We start from the raw sequence: 21,010 nt of genomic DNA on the forward strand, positions 1-21,010 counted from the left end.
TGCTCCGGCGAACCTGCAACAAAACCGAGCCGGGGGGGTGTCCCGGCGACGGCCCTCCGACGCTCAAGTTAGGCGAAGGAATAAGAAAGTGGCTTAGAGAATGTAGACTTGTGTACCTCTGGTTGAAGAAATGGAGGCCTTATATAGACCTCTCGAAGGAGCCTGGGCACACCTATCGAAGCGATCACATGCTTTCGACCATGCCTAGGTGTGGGCCTGTCAGAAGGGCATCCATAAGACCATACTGCTACTGTATCAACCTTTCCGTGACGTGATGGTGGGGCCTTTAATAGTGACATCTTGCGTACAGTCTAATCATCATGCCTTCGCTGACATATCATATCCCGAGCCGAGCGAATAGGCCGCTCGGCTAACCACTGTTCCCTCGCCACGATTCCGGCCGAGCGGACACCTCCGCTCGGCCATTCTGTCCTCGGCCGAGCGGACACCTCCGCTCGGCCACTCGGCTCCGGTTCTTCTGCTTTGGCGTCGGAAACCCAAACCTTTGGCTGGGTAATCTCTGGTTCCGCTCAGACGGGACCCCATCTGTGGGTCCCTCATTCTTACCGCCAGATCACTTGCCTCCCCTTCAAGTCTGGTCGAAGGAGGCAGTGAGTCCGACTGACTGGACTGTGTGGCCGAGCGAGCGGTCGTCGCCTTATCGCTGCTTCTGATATCCCTTGAGTCGTTCAGCCCTCATGCCAAATTTAGCCGCTTTGCTCTTCACTTTGTATGCCTTGGTGCCCAACGTGGATGTTTGCTTGTCTAAATCCTCTTGAAAATCGCGCAAGTCTTTTTCATTAAGCCGAAGCATGCGCGGTATGGGCGCAGTAATTGCGCTTGGTGACAGGGCGCCACGTGGCTCGTCTCTAGTGGCGGTGACGCTCCGTACGATGGGACGCCCTTTGTTTTGAAATGAACGGCTAGATGATGACCTCGTCTCTTGTGCCCTTCATCCGACGGACGAGGCTGAGCGATCTCGTTTGTATAAAACCCTTGTTTTGCCCTTCACGCCGCATTCTCTGTTTCATCGCACGTCCTCCGTCGAAGCTGCTTGCCGCTAGCTTACTCCGGCGACTCCCAGTGCTTGCTTTCCGGTGGTTTCCGAGTTCCTGGGCTTCTTTCCTTTGACCTTCCCTCAGTAAGCTTCTTCTCTTCTCTCGTCCCCTTGTTTCCGAGTATTGCTAGGCTTCCTTCCCTTCTTTAGTCATGGCGAGCACTTCCGCACCTGCTACCGAGGTTTACGGTCCGTGGTATATGAGTATGGAGAGTAGATTAGATGAAGAGCATGCCCGGCGCGTTGCTAGGACCTACGGGATCCCGCAAGACCATGAAATAGTTGTAGCCGGCCCGACCGACCGGCCCCATAACTCGCCGATCGGTACTATTTGTTTTTTTCTGGACCAATTCCAGGGCGGCCTTAGATTTCCTACTCATCCATTTATTTTGGAAGTTTATAATTATTTCCGCATCCCGCTCGGCCAACTTGTGCCGAATTCCTTTAGGCTACTGAGCGGGATTGTCGTCCTCTTTAGGCTACACAGTATCCCACTTGACCCCAGAATATTCCACTACTTCTTCTACCCCAAACAATCCGAGTTGGGTACTTTTATTTTCCAAAGTAGAATAGGCTTCAAATTTTTTGAGAACATGCCGACCTCCAACAAGCACTGGAGGGAGTTCTTCTTCTATATACGACTTCCCGAGCGGCCAACATTCAGAACCAAATGGCAGACCGCTGTGCCGACCCAGCCGGAGCTCGGCAAATTCAGAAGCAATCCAGCCTACCTTCATGCGGCAAACTGGTTGTCCGGTCAGCGGTACAAAATCGACCAGTTGCTTCTCAAGGGGGTGTTGTACATTTTTGGATTATCTCCCGTTCGGGCCAATCTCCCCTACCGCATGGGTAAGGACTCTTTACTCCCTTCGCCTTTTTTGTCTAACTGATTTTAATTTCTTCCACTGCAGCTGAAGTCATGTGGCGCTCCAAGGCTACCGATCATCTGAAATTGAAGGCCGTGGAAATTGAGGCGGCTACCAAAAAAGAACTCGCCGAGCGGGGTCTTATCCCCAGCCGCCCGGCAGATGCAGGAGAGGGGGGGACGCAGTCCGCCCCAACGGAGGTTGAGGCGGATCCTGTTTCCTCTGCTCCAGCCGAGCTGGCAGTCCCCCAGGCCGGGGATTCACCACGGGAAGTTCGGCGGAAACGTCGAAGAGAGTCCAGCCTTCCGTCGACCCCAGAGGGCGAACCGCATGTGCCGATCGAGATCGCTTCTCCAGATCGAACGCCTTCGCAGAGCAGGACCCCCGTGGCCTCGCCCACCGCCCAGCCCTCTGGCTCTCCTTCACGGACCCGTCGTCGCTTACGACGGTTGGGCGAAACTTCAACCATAGGGGAGTCCTCGGGCCAGGCGACTGCGGCTGAGGAAGTGTCGGCCGGCCACCCGACCATCAAGACTACCCTTCGATTCCCGTCGGAGGAATATTTATTGTCTGCCGATCGGCCATCAAGCCCCGTTCATGAAATAACCTTGACAGGTCTGCTCGCCAAACTTTTCGAGGATGCCCAGATTCGGGTGGCCCTCATGACGCCCAAGCAGCTAGGCGATAACCACATGCAGCAGACCACTCAAGTAGGTTCATTTTTCTTCCTGTGCCATGCTACTGTTTGATTCCTGATTTTATTATTTCCCTTACAGCATTGGGCCGAGCAAATCGCCACTAGCCATCGGCTGGCCGAGCTGGAGGATCTTATGGAAAAGCTCCAAGTCTCGGGAGGTCTATCGGCCGAGCAGGAGAAACAAGCCCGCGAGGCCGAACAGAAGAAGGCCGCCGACCTGGCTACAGAGGTGGCTCGACTTGAAGGCTTGGTGAAGAAGCGCGACGAAGACGTGAAGCGCGCCAGTAGCCGGAAGAAGCGGGCGATCGCTGATCTGGACAAGATGAAAGTTGAAGTCCGAGCCTTAGATCAGCGATCTAAGGAGCTGGAAGCCCAACTAACTACCGAACAGGATGGACTCTCAGCTGAACGCACTAAAGCGGAGGTGGACCAGAAAGTTCTTCAAGATTCACTAATTGCCTCCCGGGCGGCGCTCAGAAAGTACAAGGAAGGGGAGCCGAGTCGTCTGGCTGCTGCACGTCAAGATTACCTCCGCTCGGAGAGGTTCGGCACGAAATTTGGCGGCAGCGTCTCTTCAACCTTTGCCGAGGCCGTTAAGGTCACTATGGCCTACTTGAAGAAGGGTGGTCACCTTCCTGCGGGAATGCACATTCCCGCCTCCGATCTGGCGGCCATGACAGACGACATTCCGGACAGTTTCTTCAACTTCGAAGACCCCGAGTGAAGAGTGTTCCTCGTCTCTATCTTGTTTTTGCGTTTCTTACGCCCAGCGCAACTTTTTTTTTTGTACTTGCCGTCCGGCATGCTTTCCCTTTAGTGCAATTATGTCTTTGCTTGCGTCTTCCTGATTATTATCCATAATATTCTTCTGTTTGCTTAACGTTTATGCTTAGAGTCAGTCATGTTCTAAGTGTTCTCCGCCACGCGGCCGATCAGCTCAACCCATTAAACAAAGTCCGAGCGGGAGGGCCTACTCGCTCTGCACGTATCTAGCCTGTGTGAAGTCAACGAACGCCAAGTATCGAAGGACCAACGCCCGAGGTGGCCTAAATGTTTTAATACTTGTGATTTCCGCGGTTTCTTATTCTATGATATTCGTTCGTCCGCCCGGGGTATTTATAGTCGCGGACCGACTCTCGGTTTTTAACGATGGTGCTCGTCGGCGCGGATATTTATAGCCGGTCGGCGCGGCTCTCGATCTTTAACGACGGAGCTCGTCGGTCTTCCGCTCGGACGTTTATAGACGCCGGCTCGTCTCCCGGTTTCCCGGCCGGAGGGTTTATAGACGCCGGACCGTCTCTTGATTTTTAACGACGGAGCTCGTCGGCGCGGATATTTATAGCCGGTCGGCGCGACTCTCGATCTTTAACGACGGAGCTCATCGGTCTTCCGCTCGGACGTTTATAGACGCCGGCTCGTCTCCCGGTTTCCCGGCCGGAGGGTTTATAGACGCCGGACCGTCTCTTGATTTTTAACGACGGAGCTCGTCGGTCTTCCGCTCGGACGTTTATAGACGCCGGCTCGTCTCCCGGTTTCCCGGCCGGAGGGTTTATAGACGCCGGACCGTCTCTTGATTTTTAACGACGGAGCTCGTCGGCGCGGATATTTATAGCCGGTCGGCGCGGCTCTCGATCTTTAACGACGGAGCTCGTCGGCGCGGATATTTATAGCCGGTCGGCGCGGCTCTCGATCTTTAATGACGGAGCTCGTCGGCGCGGATATTTATAGCCGGTCGGCGCGGCTCTCGATCTTTAACGACGGAGCTCGTCGGCGCGGATATTTATAGCCGCGCCGATCTTTAACGACGGAGCTCGTCGGCGCGGATATTTATAGCCGGTCGGCGCGGCTCTCGATCTTTAACGACGGAGCTCGTCGGCGCTTTTAAGCCTAATTTGGACAACGTTTACTGGCCGAACGGCACAGGGTCTTCGGAATTGAGTCTTTGGCTCGTACAATATACTTCCGGCTGAGCAACTCGGGACCTTCGTCGTCGAGCGCTTGGCTCCGATAATTTATCTCCGGCTGAGCGGCACGGGGCCTTCGGATAACCAACCGTTCGGCTATGAACACAGAATGCCTTGAGAATAATTTGTTTCCTGCGATAAAAGGAGTACAGCTATTTTGAATTTACACAAAATAGAGCAAAAGCGCACCTATCACCCAGCTCTATATGGCTGAAGGTGATTTGCACTCCATGGCCGATCCAGCATCCGACCTTCCGCATCCTTGAGGTAATAAGCGCCCGAACGGAGCTTCTCGACCACTTCAAAGGGTCCTGCCCAGGGAGCTTCCAACTTGCCGACATCTCCGACCGGCTTGACTTTCTTCCAAACTAGGTCGCCTACTTGAAAGGCTCTGGGGATCACGCGCCGGTTGTAGTTCTGTTTCATACGTTGCCGGTACACCATCAGCCGGACGGACGCTTTAGCTCTTTCCTCTTCGACCAAGTCTAGCTCCATGCTCCTCCTTTCGGCATTATCTTCATCATAATTTTGTACCCGAACTGACTCCACCCCAACTTCAATCGGGATGACTGCTTCGCCTCCATATACCAAGTGAAATGGAGTGACGCCCGTTCCCTCCTTTGGTGTCGTGCGGAGAGCCCATAGGACGCCCGGCAGCTCGTCTACCCAGCTGCCTCCTTCATGGTCGAGCCGAGCCCGTAAAATTCTGAGAATCTCTCGGTTGGTTACCTCGGCTTGACCGTTACTTTGGGGGTATGCCATCGATGTGAAGTGCTGCTCGATGCTATAACTTTCGCACCACTTCCCGAGCAGCTTCCCAATGAATTGACGTCCGTTGTCGGAGACGAGTCGTCTTGGGATGCCAAAGCGGCAGATGATATTTTGCCATATGAACTTTTTTAACCATCTGCTCGGATATTTTTGCAAGTGGCTCAGCTTCTACCCATTTTGAGAAGTAGTCGACCGCCACCAATAAGAACTTCCGCTGCCCTGTAGCCATGGGGAAGGGTCCCACGATGTCCATCCCCCATTGGTCGAACGGGCAGGCCATAGTTGATGCTTTCATCTCATCTGCCGGTCGGTGGGACATGCTGTGATACTTCTGACAGGATAGACAATTTACAACGGTCCGGGCAGCATCCTTTTGAAGTGTTGGCCAAAAATACCCGGCTAGCAAAATCTTCCTGGTTAACGACCGTCCGCCTGGATGTCCACCGTACGAACCTTGGTGCACTTCTCGAAGGATGTACTCGGCATCTTCCCAGCTGACGCATTTTAGGAGCGGACGGGAGAAGGCCTTCTTGTAGAGTTGATCTCCTACAAGGGTGAACCGACTAGCCCTTCTCTTCAGTAAATGAGCTTCTTCCCGGTCGGTAGGTACCTCAGCGTAAAAATACAATGGTTGTCGGTCGCTCGGGTATGTGATGCCCTCCATCCGATCGACATGTGCTACTAAAGATACTTGCTCGATCGGCTCGAGAGCCGACCGGATAACGCGCTTGCCAGCTTGGCCAATTCATCCGCCACTTGGGGATCTTCTGAATAATCACCTCCCTAAAGTTGAGCTTAAGTTTTTCAATAGCCTCCACGTAGAGCTTGAGCCTTGTACTATTTATCTCGAAAATCCCTGAGATTTGCTGAGCAGCCAACTGAGAATCTGAATAGAGGATGACCCGGACGGCTCCAACGTGCCGAGCGGCCTGCAATCCAGCAATAAGGGCTTCATATTCTGCTTCGTTGTTGGTCGCTCGGTAATCTAGCCGGACGGAGAGTTGCATCTGCTCTCCTTGTGGGGACAGCAAAACTATGCCAATTCCGCTCCCGTGTCTAGTGGACGATCCATCCACGAACACTTTCCACACAGCTTCGGGTTCCGGGTCCTGCACCTCCGTCACAAAATCGGCCAAGGCTTGTGCATTGATAGCCGAGCGGGGTTGATATTGGATATCAAATTCGCTTAGCTCGGTTGTCCATTTGATGAGCCGTCCGGAAGCTTCTGGATTTAAAAGCACTCGTCCCAACGGGCTATTGGTCTTGACGATAATCGTGTGCGCCAGGAAATAAGGATGAAGTCTCCGAGCGGCCAGGATCAGAGCAAAGGCCAACTTCTCGAGTCCGGTGTAGCGGGTTTCAACATCTTTCAAGATATGACTAAGGAAATATACAGGTTGCTCCTCACCTCCCGACCGGACTAACGCTGATCCCACTGCCTGCTCGGTTGAGGATAAATAAATGTACAACGGTTCGTCGACAGCTGGCTTGGCCAGCACAGGCAGGGAATTTAAGTACGTCTTCAGTTCTTCAAAGGCCCGATCGCAGTCTTCATTCCACTGGAACTTTGTAGCTTTGCGGAGGATTTTGAAGAACGGAAGGCTCCGGTCGGCAGTCTTGGAGATGAAGCGTGATAGCGCTGTAATTCGACCGGTTAGCCTCTGTACTTCCCTCATGTTTCTGGGCGGTAGCATGTCCTGAAGAGCCTTCACCTTGCTAGGATTAGCTTCAATACCCCGTTCGGTCACAATATAGCCCAAGAAACGTCCTCCTTTGGCGCCGAACAAACACTTATGAGGATTTAGCTTGACCCCATATTTTCTGAGTGTACGGAAGGTTTCTTCCATATCTTTACATAAAGTGGCCGCTCGGAAGGATTTGATGAGGATATCATCTACATAGACCTCCAGGTTGTGTCCGATTTGCTCACGGAAGACCCTATTCATCAATCTTTGATATGTTGCTCCGACATTCTTCAGTCCGAACGGCATCACCGTATAGCAATACGTCCCGTCTGGTGTAACGAAGCTAACTTTTTCCTGATCCTCCGGGACGAGCGGCACTTGATGATAGCCTTGGTAGGCGTCCAGCATACATATAAGCTTGCATCCGACTGTAGAATCTACGAGCTGGTCATTCGGGGCAGAGGGTAGAAATCCTTCGGGCAAGCTTTGTTCAGATCTCTGAAGTCGATGCACACCCTCCATTTGTTGCCCGGCTTGGAGACGAGCACCACATTTGCTAACCAGCTTGGGAATTGAACCTCCCGTATGTGGCCGGCCTCTAAGAGCCTTTCTACCTCCGCTCGAATGATAATATTCTGTTCGGCGCTGAAATCTCTTCTCCTTTGTTTTACTGGCCGAGCGCCCGGCCGGACGTGAAGCTTATGTTGGGCTATGCTAGGGGAGACACCGGGCAGCTCATGCTTCGACCAAGCGAAGACGTCATGATTCATCTGGAGGCATTTGACCACTTCTTCTTTCTGTTCGTCTTCCAGGTCGGCGGCAATAAAGGTTGTAGCTTCCGATCGGCTCGGATGGATCTGAACTTCCTCCTTTTCATCATAAATTAAAGCAGGAGGTTTCTCGGTTATGGCGTGTACCTCGATCCGTGGAGCCTTTCGCGCGGCGCTGGATTCGGCTCGGACCATTTCCACATAGCACTTCCAAGCGGCTAACTGATCTCCTCGTACTTCACCGATTTTGTGCTCGACCGGGAATTTGATCTTCTGATAGAACGTTGACACAGCAGCTCGAAATTCGCTTAACGCCGGTCGCCCCAGTATCACGTTGTAGGATGAAGGGGAGTCGACCACCACAAAGTTTGTTGTCCTCGTTCTCCGGAGCGGTTCTTCCCCTAAGGAGATAGCCAGTCTTACCTGTCCGACTGGAAGAACCTCATTGCCCGTAAACCCGTAGAGGGGGGTTGTCATGGGCAGCAGCTCAGCTTGATCGATTTGTAGTTGATCAAAGGCCTTTCTGAAGATGATGTTGACCGAGCTGTCAGTGTCAATGAAGATACGGTGGATGGTGTAGTTGGCTATCACCGCTTTGATGATAAGGGCATCCTCATGCGACACTTCAACTCCCTCAAGATCCTTGGGCCCGAAACTGATCTCGGGCCTGCTCGCCTTTTCTTGGCTGCAACCCACCTCATGGATTCTGAGTTGCCGGGCGCTTGCCTTTCTCGCCCTGTGTGAATCTCCTCCGGTCGGCCCACCCGCAATAATATTGATTTTTCCCCGGGAGGTGTTGTTTCTGTTCTCCTCTTCCCGAGCGGACTGCCTAGGTCGCTCATTGGACCTTCGAGAGCGATCTTCATGCCTTGGAGGAAAATAATGTTCGGGAGATCTTCTATATGTTCGCCGGCCGGACTCTTGATGCCGCTGCCGGCGGTCGGTTGAACGCGATCTACGAGGGCCACCTCGTCGTACGGGATGGGTGATTGAAGGCAGGCCCCGACAGTCGCGGGTGTTGTGGGAGTCAGTATTATGGAAAGAGCAAAATATTGGGGTCCATACCCTCTTTTTCTTCATATTTGGCCGCTCGGCCGCTACCTCTTGGACCACCGGGGACTTCGCATGATGTGCCCGAGATGCCTCAACTCTTGGTCCTCTTGGTGGCTGATGGGCAGCGGGTTGCTTCCGTTCGGCATGGGCCGGACGTTCGGCATGAGTTTCCTTCCGTCGGGCAGCCTCCGCCTCTTCCAAATTTATATACTCATTCGCCCGGTGTAGCATGTGGTCGTAGTCTCTGGGTGGTTTGCGAATGAGCGCGCGGAAGAAGTCCCCTTCCGCGAGGCCTTACGTGAAAGCGTTTACCATTGTCTCCGAGGTGGCTGTAGGGATGTCCATCGCTACCTGATTAAATCGCTGTATATACGCCCGGAGAGACTCTCTTGGTTCTTGTTTGATGGTGAACAGGCTGACGCTTGTCCTTTGATAACGTCGGCTGCTCGCAAAGTGATGAAGAAATGCTTTCCGGAACTCCTGGAAACTAGTGATAGAGCCGTCCGGCAGCCTCCGAAACCACCTATGTGCAGATTCCGATAGAGTGGTGAGAAATACCCGGCACTTTACGCCATCGGAGTACTGATGCAAGGTGGCGATGCTGTCGAACTTCCCCAAATGATCGTCGGGGTCGGTCGTCCCATTGTAAGCTTCGATCGGCGGTGGTGTATAGTATTTTGGTAACGGATCCCGATGTATGGCTTCAGAGAACTGTCGGTGAACCTACTCGGGTGGTGCGTTCGCTTGGGGAGCTTTTCCCTTCCTATGATCCCGAACGGGAGGCTCATCGGATGAAGATCCTTGCTCCCCGTGAGCGGGCGCGATTTCTGGGGGAGTACGGAAGAGTGCCTGAGGGAACCCCCCTGTTGAAACATATTCCGGGCGGTCTGCATGCGCGACCCGGCCTGCTGAAGCCGAGGTTGTTTGCTGTTGCGCTCGCTCAGCCTGTGCTTTCTCCTTTTGCTGCGCCACTGTCTTGGCTGCCCTCGCCTCGACTATAGCGTCAAACTCTTCTTGTGAGAGTGCCACGGTATGTAGTCTTCCAGCCTCGTCCATTGCCTCTGCTCGGATGCAGGTACGTTCCCACACACGGCGCTAATTTGATCCTGTCCGAATCAGGAGTCAACGGACGCTGGGGATGTGGCGCTCCCTACTGGATCCTCGAGTGCTTCGGCGAACCTGCAACAAAACCGAGCCGGGGGGGTGTCCCGGCGACGGCCCTCCGACGCTCAAGTTAGGCGAAGGAATAAGAAAGTGGCTTAGAGAATGTAGACTTGTGTACCTCCGGTTGAAGAAATGGAGGTCTTATATAGACCTCTCGAAGGAGCCTGGGCACACCTATCGAAGCGATCACATGCTTTCGACCATGCCTAGGTGTGAGCCTGTCAGAAGGGCATCCATAAGACCATACTGTTACTGTATCAACCTTTCCGTGACGTGATGGTGGGGCCTTTAATAGTGACATCTTGCGTACAGTCTAATCATCATGCCTTCGCTGACATATCATATCCCGAGCCGAGCGAATAGGCCGCTCGGCTAACCACTGTTCCCTCGCCACGATTCCGGTGAAGCGGACACCTCCGCTCGGCCATTTTGTCCTCGGCCGAGCGGACACCTCCGCTCGGTGACTCGGCTCCGGTTCTTCTGCTTTGGCGTCGGAAACCCAAACCTTTGGCTGGGTAATCTCTGGTTCCGCTCGGACGAGACCCCATCTATGGGTCCCTCATTCTTACCGCCGGATCAACTATATAGTTAGTTTAAGGGGAAAATATGTTAGAAATTCTAAAATCAATCTTTTTTAAGTAAGTCCCAAAGTTTTTTTTTGGGTCAAGGTTTGAGTGAGTGATGGATGGATGGATGGATTTAGATGGTAGATATCCATGACAAGGAATAAGCTTTGTGAATGCCCCTGATTCCTGCTCCCCTCTCTTCTGTCACTTGTCAGCCTTCTTCTTCGTCTCATTTTATTTTATTTTATTTATTTATTCTAAAAGGACATCAATTAAAAAAATCAATATTCATTATTTAGGTACAGAGAGGCAGTGAAGAACAGAACAGAGCAGATGCATGAAAAATTGTCAAAGCTCAAAAACACTGCCTCACTCTCTTAAAGTCAAGGAAATAAATAAAATAATACAACCAACAAACAAACAAACAAAAAAAAAACAATAATGCTCTACAGCTCGATTAGTACTTCATGCTGTTTTATTTTTGTTTTACCTTGAATTTAAGACTGTAGTTATTTCTTAAACTAAGTCTTTTATTTTATTTTTCTAAAATTTAGTATTGATATGCATAAACTTAATTAAATTTGAAAATATATATTATCCTGCATTTGAGTGTTGGAAGGCAAGGTAAGGACGCGTTGTGGGAAATTGAAATGTGAAAGGTGTTTTTTGAGAAAATAACGTCGAATAATAGTACTGTTGATGGTAGGCGGAGAGGACAAGGATTTGACTTATGCGACTGGCGAATGCGAATATGGAGATCGAATCGAGACGATTGCCGGATCGGTTGGAGCTGGCGCCTCGCCGGCGATCGAGTCCCATGGGGTTCCGTTCTATAAATGACTAGCTGGAGAAATGGTTCGCGCTTCTTCCGATCTGCCTCCCAAAACCGCCCCTTCCGCCTCCTCAAAGGCACGATAGAAAAAAGGGGAGGGAGGGAGGGAGAGGGGGCCGAATGCTTTTGCATTTACCGAGAAAGGAGCCGCGCGCTTTGATCGCAGATTCTCGGTGGAGTTCGAGGAAATGGGACCGCGCCCCCTTTTGTTTTTGAGCTGCAGTTGTGGTGGATGACCGAACGTCGCCAAGGTTATTCCTTTTTCGCCTCTTCGTGTCCTTTGATGCGTTTACGGGTACAAAAGAGGGATGTTGGCGCCTTGGCCGGGGGAATTTGAGGACGTAGGGTGAAAGGCCGGAGCTTGGCGTTTCTCGTCTGGCTTTTTTTGAAGGTTTTGGGCGTTTAGTGGCTTTTTTTTATTATTATCACTTTGAAGGCCTGTGAAGGTCCTTCCCCAGCACTGTTCCACCTCGCTGCTATCCGTACTTTAACTCGTATTTCTTCTTCTCTTCTCCATTTCTCTTTCTTCCCCACCCAAAGCTAGCGATGTGTCTCCACTCCCCTCTTTTTCTTCTCCATAACTGCTGAGAACTCTCCTCTTTTTCTCTCCCGCACATGGCTAAAGTGCGATAGAATAAAGCAAGGGCGAAGAACGGCCGGAATGCTTTCTCGTTTACCGAGAAAAGAGCTACTTTGATCTCAGATTCTGTACTAGAAAAAAAATGCAATCCTTCTCTTCTTGAGTTGCATTTGTTCTTGATGAATACATTGTGATTCCTTTCTCCTCATCGTTTCGTTGGGTGGTATAAAAGAGTATCTTGGTTGGGTGATTTTGCGAGGGTGGAAAAAAGGTCTGGCCTTGGCGTTTCCCATACTGTTTTTGTTCGGTTTTCTTTGTGAACAGATGGCGGAAGAGGGTTTTGGTGCGAAGGTTCGAGTTGTGCGGTGCCCTAGATGTGAGAAGCTTCTCCCGGAGCTCGCTAATTTCTCGTTCTACCGCTGTGGTAGCTGTGGAACCACTCTACAAGGTGAACCCCCAACCTTTTCTTCTTATTTCTTCGTTCCTTCGTTCTGTACCCGAATAGGCGAATACTAGCAGAGTCCAACATTTTTGGCTTGATTTGCGGGATCAAACTTAGCGTTTCTGTTGACAATACCTTGTTCTGGTTTCTTCTTGTTACAATGTGGTATTGACATTTAGGTAGGCTGACATTCATTTTATGGTTATGAATGACGCAGCCAAGACGCCTAGTGCAGGCTCTGGTGGTTCTTCTGAGAACACCAAGGGCGAGAGAGCCAAATATCTTGAGGTCTTGGACCATGTTACAATGAAAAAGGAGTTTGGTTCAGAGACAAACTTGGAGACTGATCACGAGGGGAATCTAACAGAGAGCAAGTTAACGGAGTCATCTCCACAGATAGCTTCCTGTTCCCATATAAAATCTGTATCTGCAAACGAGGATGACGTTATAGAAAGGGATACGATGAGCTCAGAGTTGGATGGTCTTGAAAAAAAAGGGGGAACAAATATCACAGTCACCACAAATGATAAGAATCTAAATGTAGCTGAAATGAGTCAAACAGACGAAGAAAAGGGAATAGATGGGTCAGCTGAATCTGTGCAAATAAGAGTTGAAAAGTTGGATGAGTTGGATCGAACACCCAGGGTTCCCATGGCAAGTGCTCAGTCTCTGCATCGCGGTGACGTAGGTCCTTCTACTTATCATTCCAATGCTAGGCATCTTTATGGTGAAAATAAGGCAGAAAACCAGCAGAATATGGATGATGCTAGAAGAGTTGACTACCTTGAGCAAGATCGAGTAAAGCTTTTGAGAATGCTTGATGAACTTAGAGATCAAGTACAGCGAACTTGTGAGGCATCAGACAGGCAGAAGACAAGTGTTACCTTGGATAAAAAGACCAGTTGGCCAAGTTCCTATGCCTATGATGACCATGCAAATTGGTTTCCTGGAAACTCATCCTCGTTGAACCTGAATCCATCTCAATGTTTGTCTGCCACACATGACCATAATGCTGGTGGTTTGAATTTTTGTTCTAATATGCCTGCTCAAAGTCATTTATCTGGTTATGGGGATCCTTTTGCTCATAGGAGAGTCCCTCTTCACCTCGGTGATTATGCACAACGACAGCTTGACACTTTTGGATACGGGCAGCTTGATCCTGATCATGTCATGCCTTATCATCATGATGGTTTCTATCATCAGCCGGCTTGCTCGTGTTTGCATTGCTATCAGAGGCCATTCTCAGTTCCTACTAGGGCGCCAACTGCTATATATGACCATCAGAGGTATCCCTATCCTGCGACTAATCATGATTTTTATACATTTGATGGTCCATCGAGTTTTGGTAGCAGAAGTTACAATTTGAAGCCAGGAAATGCTCCTTTACCCAGGTTAGAGCCTAGACCATATCATAGAACCATGTTTAGCAAGAATGCTGCACGTTCTTGTCAATCCATTGATGGTGCTGCTCCATTTACTATATGTTCCAATTGTTTTGAACTTCTGCAACTACCAGAAAAATCATTTCTGCTGAAGAAAAATAAGTTCAGCTTGCGTTGTGGTTCTTGCTTTAAGTTAATTTCTATCAAGTATGAAGGAAGTAGATTTGTAATCTCTTCAGCAACGGCATCCTCATGTTCAGAGAACCAAAATTCTTCCAATAATAGCCCAGTCAATTATGTTCAGTCTAGTGATGAGAAGCTAGTTCTGCCTTACGCTTTCTCAATTAATGATTCAGAGTTGATAGAAAAGGGACATGGTCTACGCTCGAGTGAGTCAGATAAAACACATGTTTTGTCTTTATCTTCCACTACATCTGGCTTTGTCGAGAGCCCAGAGAGTGTGATTTCACCAAAGGATGTTCCCACCTCATCTGGTGCCCCCTTTGAAAAGCAGATGATTTCACGAGTTCCGAGCTTACCACTTCGTGAACATTTTGGATACTCACATTCTGATCAATCAACTGATGGATCTGGAAATGGTGGGAGCAGGAGTGTACGCTCAGCACAAGGGAGAAATATGTGCTCAAGTGGAAACTTGAGGCAGAATTCTGCGAAAGACGTGCAAGTGGCTGCTGAGATGGATTTGTCAGATGATGAGAATGTGCCAGCAAATCTGTCTCAAGATTCATGGGACAAGATAGGCAAAGATGAAGTTCAACTTAGGGTCATTAAGAGTAGTGATTCTTTTTTTGCTGGTCTGATAAAGAAGAGCTTCCGACCATTTAATCAATCACTTGGGCATAGTGGATGTAAAGTTTCAGTCAATGGCCATCCTATCGCTGATAATTTAATAAAGAAGGCTGAAAAACTAGCAGGTCCAATCTCTCCTGGTAATTATTGGTGAGTTTTCTTTTTCCTCCAAGCTGAGTTGCATTTCTAAAATACCTTGGATATTTTGTTTGCCACGACCAAAGAAAATTTTCCTTATTAAACTGTGGAAGGCAATAAATAATCTTGAACTCCATAAATTTGTAACAAGAACATGAGTTCATTTAACTCTGTTTGTTAATCCTTTGATTGACAACTCTTCATATTCTTGATCCTTTATATGATGTGCCATATCCTGTCTAGTCTAGGGTATTATGTTCCTTTCTTATTCTGCTACTCAATTTCTCCCAAGTTAGGGAACATATATAGCCTTGGACAGTATAGGTGCTATGTTACAAAATTGTTCTTTTAATGTTGGCTATCAATCCCTTGTTTCTAGTTAATTTTTCCATATTGATTGGATGTGCTTTATCCTTGAAACCTAAACTTGTTTCCTGACAGAAAGCTCTCTGTTGTTGGATAATTGTTGATAATTTTAGAATGTTGTTCTTACAAATAGCTTCATCATTCAGGTATGACTACCGCGCTGGATTTTGGGGTGCAATGGGACATCCAGGCGTTGGGATAATTCCAGTAAGTGTAAATTTATGATACCCATATATACAGGTGCTCCAATTCACATAAAGTTAAACACAATCCATTCTTATGGCAGCCATTTATTGAAGAATTCAATTATCCAATGCCCAAGAATTGTGCCGGGGGAGATACTGGTGTCATTGTGAATGGTAGAGAGCTTCACCAGAAGGATATGGAGTTACTTGTTGGTCGAGGGCTTCCATCAGGCAGAGGTTGTTCTTATATAATTGATATCTCGGGTAAAGTTTGGGATGAGCTATCTGGTGAAGAGCTAGACTGTCTTGGTAAACTCGCACCAACGTAAGCTTCCATAACTTTTTCTGATTTTCAAAGTTCTGGTTCTCTTACTTTAGATGTTCTTTTATGGTCATACTGTAAACATAGAAAAAATTAGTTGGTGGTTCATTCTATACAGATCTTTTCTGGCTTAAAATGTATTTATACTAGTATTAGTTAACCTTCTTCAACTATAAGGAAACTAGGATAGGCACCGATAAGAGTCGTCACTCTTATTCTTTTTCACTAAGTTTCAAGAAGAATTGAGCACATTTCATGTAGTAGCTTGGAAAGAGGATTTTACCTTTTAACTTTCTCAAATAGAGTTATTTGCAAATATACTTAGAATATCAAATTGCTTAAGCATGTTAAAAATTGATAGCAATCACCTTTCTAGCAAGAGGATTATATTTTCTTTACTTGTCTTAATGTGCACGATACAATTATTGGATAAATTAATAACAGTAGCATGCATTGTTAGCTTTGCGCATCTATACACCTATGATATTGACATTCTATCGCAGTAAGTTTATTCACCTAATGAACGAATTGTTTCTTCTATAAGATTATGTAACGTGATTGTTCCAACAGAGTCGAGAAAGTAAAACATGGATTTGGCATGTCTGTTCCCAAAGCAATTGCTTCTTCAGCGACGACCTAATCAGTTGATAGCAACGACAACACTCATCTCAGGAACATAGTCAAAGTGCTGTCAATGTGGTACCATGTGCTGACCAACTATGGTGATGTCGTGCTACAATTATGCTGCGAATGCTCTCTTCTCCCTACTGGATTTTGTCCGTTAAGCTTCAGTTGTGATATGTATTGTTAGGATTGAGTCATAATACAAATGCGTGTGAACTATGCTTCTAGAACTCAAATATAATGGTAGTTGCATGGATCTCTTATTAATCACTTAGTGAGAATATGCAAACTCATTTAGATTTCTAGTAATTTTGGTATTGGCACATGGCGACAAAGGTGAGTAAATTAAGTTTTTCAGTAGGTTGTCAGAAACTTGTGAAGAAGGTGTGGAACCAAACTGAACTACTTTTGGGTAGTTGAAGTAAATGAGGTTTTGATGAGTTTGGAATCATGTAAAGGTTGGCCATCATTTATTACAGAGCTGGGCGTGTCAGTCTTGTTTGGTGGTGCTTGAGTTCTTGTGATGTGAAATGGGAGCATTTGGCTGGAAACCATGTTCTTGTTTCTGATTCATACACTGTTTGTGTCTCTGTATCCTCCACAGAGATGCATTAACTGCAGGTTCTTTTTCGTTTTTATAGCAAATTTACCTGTGGGCAGAGTCCTTGGAATGGAGCGGATCGATCAACACTGACTCAACAGAGTGGAATGGAATCTGGGGAGTTGAGTCCTCTGGAGTTGGGAGAATTCGATCGGCTAAATGTATCTAGATTGGATGAGCGGAGCCATGTGTTCGGGGAGCTAAGGCCCTAGAGTCGGGATAAATTGATTGTTTGACCGTCTTTAATCTAAAATGCTCCAATTAGATAACTCGATCGGATTGGCCCAATTGGACCCTAACCCCATCTCATCAAGATGATTGATCCTTCAGATCTACACAGAGGCTTCTGATATTTCTCGTGTCACTCAGCTTGCACAATCCATTGATTTAGCCGATGTATTGTACTAGATTTGCCTTAGCTCTTGTGTCTCTTGCTTTGCACAGCCCAACGAGGTCACAATTCTTTGCATTTGGACTGGACACCAAGCAGATGAACAACATTTCTCAAATAGATATCAACCCAATAGCAGAGATCGGAGCCTGCTGAGATTGATAAAGGAGGAGAGAACTAAGCTACCAGATTGTACCGGCAAGGAGGGTCGTGGTGTTGGAAATGTGAATGAAATAAAGAGGTTGAGACAAAGTGACTCTATTGTGCATAGGTTTTTAGTTCCACATTAGAAGTCTTTTGGCTTTATTGTTGATTTAAATTATAGTACATGAATTGATATTGTAAATATATATATGGGGGGAGACTCTTTCACGCTTAGATATGCAAAGGTGGGTGCAAACTCAGGGTCTGAATTGTATTGAACCAAGGTTAACTCGTATATGAGCACGACCTGCGTACGTTGAATGCTAGACCGATCAAGGCAAGATTTGCCCAAGTGAATAAATCAATATTTTGTCACCTGAATCTCTTTTTCCTGCCTGCTCAAGAGTGTAACGGAAGCATTAATACGAAATTAATGATAATTATGTAACGTCTCAATATTAATGGCGACATTAAACTCATTAATGGCGATTTCGTAATATCTCAAAATTAAACTCATTAATGGCGACTTCGTAATATCTCGACATTAATGACGATATTAAATTCATTAATAATGATTTCGTAATGTCTTGATATTAATAAAGACATTAAACTCATTAATGATGATAATAAACCTAGCATAAAATTATCATAATTTGGTTATTCATTACAAGTAAGGTAAGAGCTCTTATATAAGGAGGTTGGGTCTTAAGCAAATGAGATAGTAGCAGAAGATAAAAGAAAGAGAGAATTAGAGGAAGAGCAAGAAGCGAACCTCTGTCCACCCGTGTTCTACAAAAACTCTCTCAGTCGTGCATCCATTCGGCTGAACTACTCGTAATAGCACTCAGGTGCATTCTCAATTCGCCATGAATAACCAATGCTTTGTTGCGTGCGTGGTTTTGCCATTGTATCATAAGAAACATACAACCTGAAAGAATCTCGAATTACAACCGGAGGTGGGGAGAATCTGTTTCAAAGAAACTACGTTGAGCATAGGCCTCAACATCTTACTCAGTGAATTCCCCGCCCGACTCGGTGAGCAACTCCCAATTCTGTTATGCACCGCATCGACTCCGTAAGCTTAGCAGAATTAGCCCCGCTGGTAGGTAGAGAGTATCCACTCAGGTCATCTCTACAGATAAGTTAGAATTGATTTTGTATAATTTTAATTCAATAATTTTCCCAATATCTTTGGCAATAGATTATCCAACAATCTTGAAACAGACTTCGTTCTGTTGTAATGGTCACAAAACAAAGTATTGCGGTACAACAGACTCAACACATGAAAACTCCCCTCTGCCCCGATTGGAACTGTGTCAATCAACCACAGTGAAAGGCCAGAGAAGTCCACTGGATTGAACTTCAAGAGGTGGCAGGAGAAGATGTTCTTCTATTTGACCATGCTCAATCTGGCTCGGTTCTTGACCGAGGACCCTCCCAAGTGTGCTGAGGATACTGATGCGCAAACCATCAGTACAGTGGAAGCATGGACTCACTCTGAATTATTTTGCCAAAATTACATCCTCAACTGTCTTGTCGATTTGTTGTACGCTATGTATAACATGAAGAGAACGACTAAGGAGTTGTGGGAGTCCCTAAACAAGAAATAGAAAATAGAGGATGCAAGGTTAAGAAGTTCATAATGGGACTATTTCTGAATTATAAGATGGTTGACTCCAATATAGTGATCAGCCAAGTCTAGAAGCTTCAGATGATCTTGTACGTGATCCACTCAGAAGAAATATTTCTGAGTGAAACCTTCGAGGTGGCTACTATCATTGAGAAGATGCCTCCCGGCTAGAAGGACTTCAAGAATTACTTGAAACACAAGCGGAATGAGATGTTGAACGCTTTTCTATTAAGCTCTAGATTGTCAGAGTTCATGTGGGGGAGAAGCTGTGTTAACAGCTAATTACCTTTTAAATAAGGTGTTCTAAAATAAAATAGATAAGAGCCCTTATGATTTAGAAGACAACCATCCTACAAATATTTACTAATGTGGGGGTGTCGTGCCAAAGTTTTGATGTCTGACTCGAAAATGAATAAATTAGGACCAAATACTATTGATGCATATTTATTGGATATGCATATAATAACAGTGCGTATCAATTTTTTATATATGAGTCACAAATACTGGATGATCTTGTCTAAAGATTGTGGAGATGACAAGCTAGAGATGTGGCTACCGCATTGACTGGATGTAGACTCCGTTCTACTCAAGTCGAGCCAGGGAAGGGGTCTTTGGCATTGACCTTCTGACACTCAAGTCAGTCACCGGAAAGAGGAAAAAGATGGAGCAACAATAGACACAGGCATGAATAGTAAATAATACGTACCTCCGCCAGTGTATGTGCCCCCTTTATATAGTGCCATGGTGTATAAAATGCACACTTCTCTCGAGACGTGGGTATGTTCTCCAACTGGTCATGGGCACGCTCTCCAATTTGTTCTATGAAAGGGCATGTCGAGAAAGTGCCTCTAACATCATACCTTATCAGGGCGTGCATATCCTTGACAAGGTAGTAGAAGCTTTCGTCGTACTATCTTCCAGAGAGATATGACAACGATTCCGCTATTCGACCGAGCGAGGTAGCCGCTCGGTTGGGACTCCTCCGCTTGGTCGGCCTCGGCTGTTCTTCCTTGTGGTGACTAGGTATAGTAGCTTATCTCCTTCCGCTCGAACAAGCGCTTCGGTGACGTTAACATTCTGTCGATCTATAGCGAGCGTCCGATGATCTTGCCTTATTGTTCCGAGTTGGACGGGAGTCGGCTCGGATAAGCCTCATGCCAATCAAACACTACCCGCACCGATCGGTCATTGTAGTCAACCTCCGCTCGGGCACCATAGGTGAGTCCTTTAACATCCTGGCATTGACCACCATGACTTTGACCTCCACATCGGTTGCTATCTCCATCCTTTGATCCGCATTTAGTGGGCCCCCTTTATCACCGCATTACAAGCCTTCTCCTCAAGTCTAGGCGAAGGAGGTTGCAAGTCCGACTGACTAGACGAGTAGTGCCTCGGGTGACCTCCGTCGATCGGACACTCTTTATGCTTGGATGTTGGTCGGCTCATATCTCCTAACCGTCGTTCAGACGTAATGAACGTCGAAGTTTATCGCTAACTCGAAGGTCTAATTTGTCGATCAGCCATTTCTTTCTTTGAACTTAAACTCCTGATTAGATCACATAATCTTCAAAGCCTGCAGTGGATCTGTCGCTCGACTGCATCATAGACAAATATCTATGCAGATCAGAATGGTTGACGACGACACTTGGTGAATTTTTCCCTTTCTCTACGCTTTCTCGGATGAGCGTCCTTTCATAGTGGCTGATATCATCCAAATTTCTTGAAAAATGTATAAATCTTCGATTATTAAGGTTGAGCATGCGACCATGCCTTTTAATTAAGTCTCATTAATGCACTCCTGTGATGACTGCCACGTGTCATATCTTCTACCGTCGCACGTTTGATGTGATAAGCGGATATCCGCTGCTAATATGGTAGGCACCTTTTCAAATTCCATGGCCAGATTTTGTCCTTATTTTTCGTAACCCTTGCTTTTAGAGACGTCGCTCGGCTTTTATTCGACATTGACT

General features: G+C 47.3%; 1 protein-coding gene across 2 annotated transcripts; it reads left to right on the top strand.

Moving 5' to 3' along the window:
• The first annotated feature begins 11,313 nt into the window (after window positions 1–11,313).
• On the top strand, window positions 11,314–16,544 carry LOC121998108. 2 transcript variants are annotated; one of them, XM_042552858.1, is made up of 6 exons: window positions 11,314–11,676; window positions 12,330–12,453; window positions 12,665–14,789; window positions 15,290–15,350; window positions 15,430–15,653; window positions 16,221–16,544. In XM_042552858.1, the coding sequence occupies exons 2-6, from the start codon at window positions 12,330–12,332 to the stop codon at window positions 16,288–16,290; spliced, it is 2,604 nt and encodes an 867-aa protein (XP_042408792.1). In that variant the 5' UTR covers window positions 11,314–11,676; the 3' UTR covers window positions 16,291–16,544. The 2 variants fall into 2 exon arrangements, with proteins under 2 accessions (XP_042408792.1, XP_042408791.1); XM_042552857.1 differs by having other exon boundaries at window positions 11,315–12,453.
• The last annotated feature ends 4,466 nt before the right edge of the window (window positions 16,545–21,010 follow it).

This window comes from Zingiber officinale, chromosome 6A (genome assembly GCF_018446385.1).
Source record: "Zingiber officinale cultivar Zhangliang chromosome 6A, Zo_v1.1, whole genome shotgun sequence".
In the NCBI taxonomy this organism is placed as follows: domain Eukaryota; kingdom Viridiplantae; phylum Streptophyta; class Magnoliopsida; order Zingiberales; family Zingiberaceae; genus Zingiber; species Zingiber officinale.

Bases quoted from the DNA above. Each gene is read 5' to 3' on its own strand.
- LOC121998108 (XM_042552858.1), top strand. From the start codon at position 12,330: ATGGCGGAAGAGGGTTTTGGTGCGAAGGTTCGAGTTGTGCGGTGCCCT. The intron at 14,790-15,289 runs GTGAGTTTTCTT...TTCATCATTCAG, and splicing joins ATCTCTCCTGGTAATTATTG to GTATGACTACCGCGCTGGAT. The intron at 15,351-15,429 runs GTAAGTGTAAAT...TTCTTATGGCAG, and splicing joins CAGGCGTTGGGATAATTCCA to CCATTTATTGAAGAATTCAA.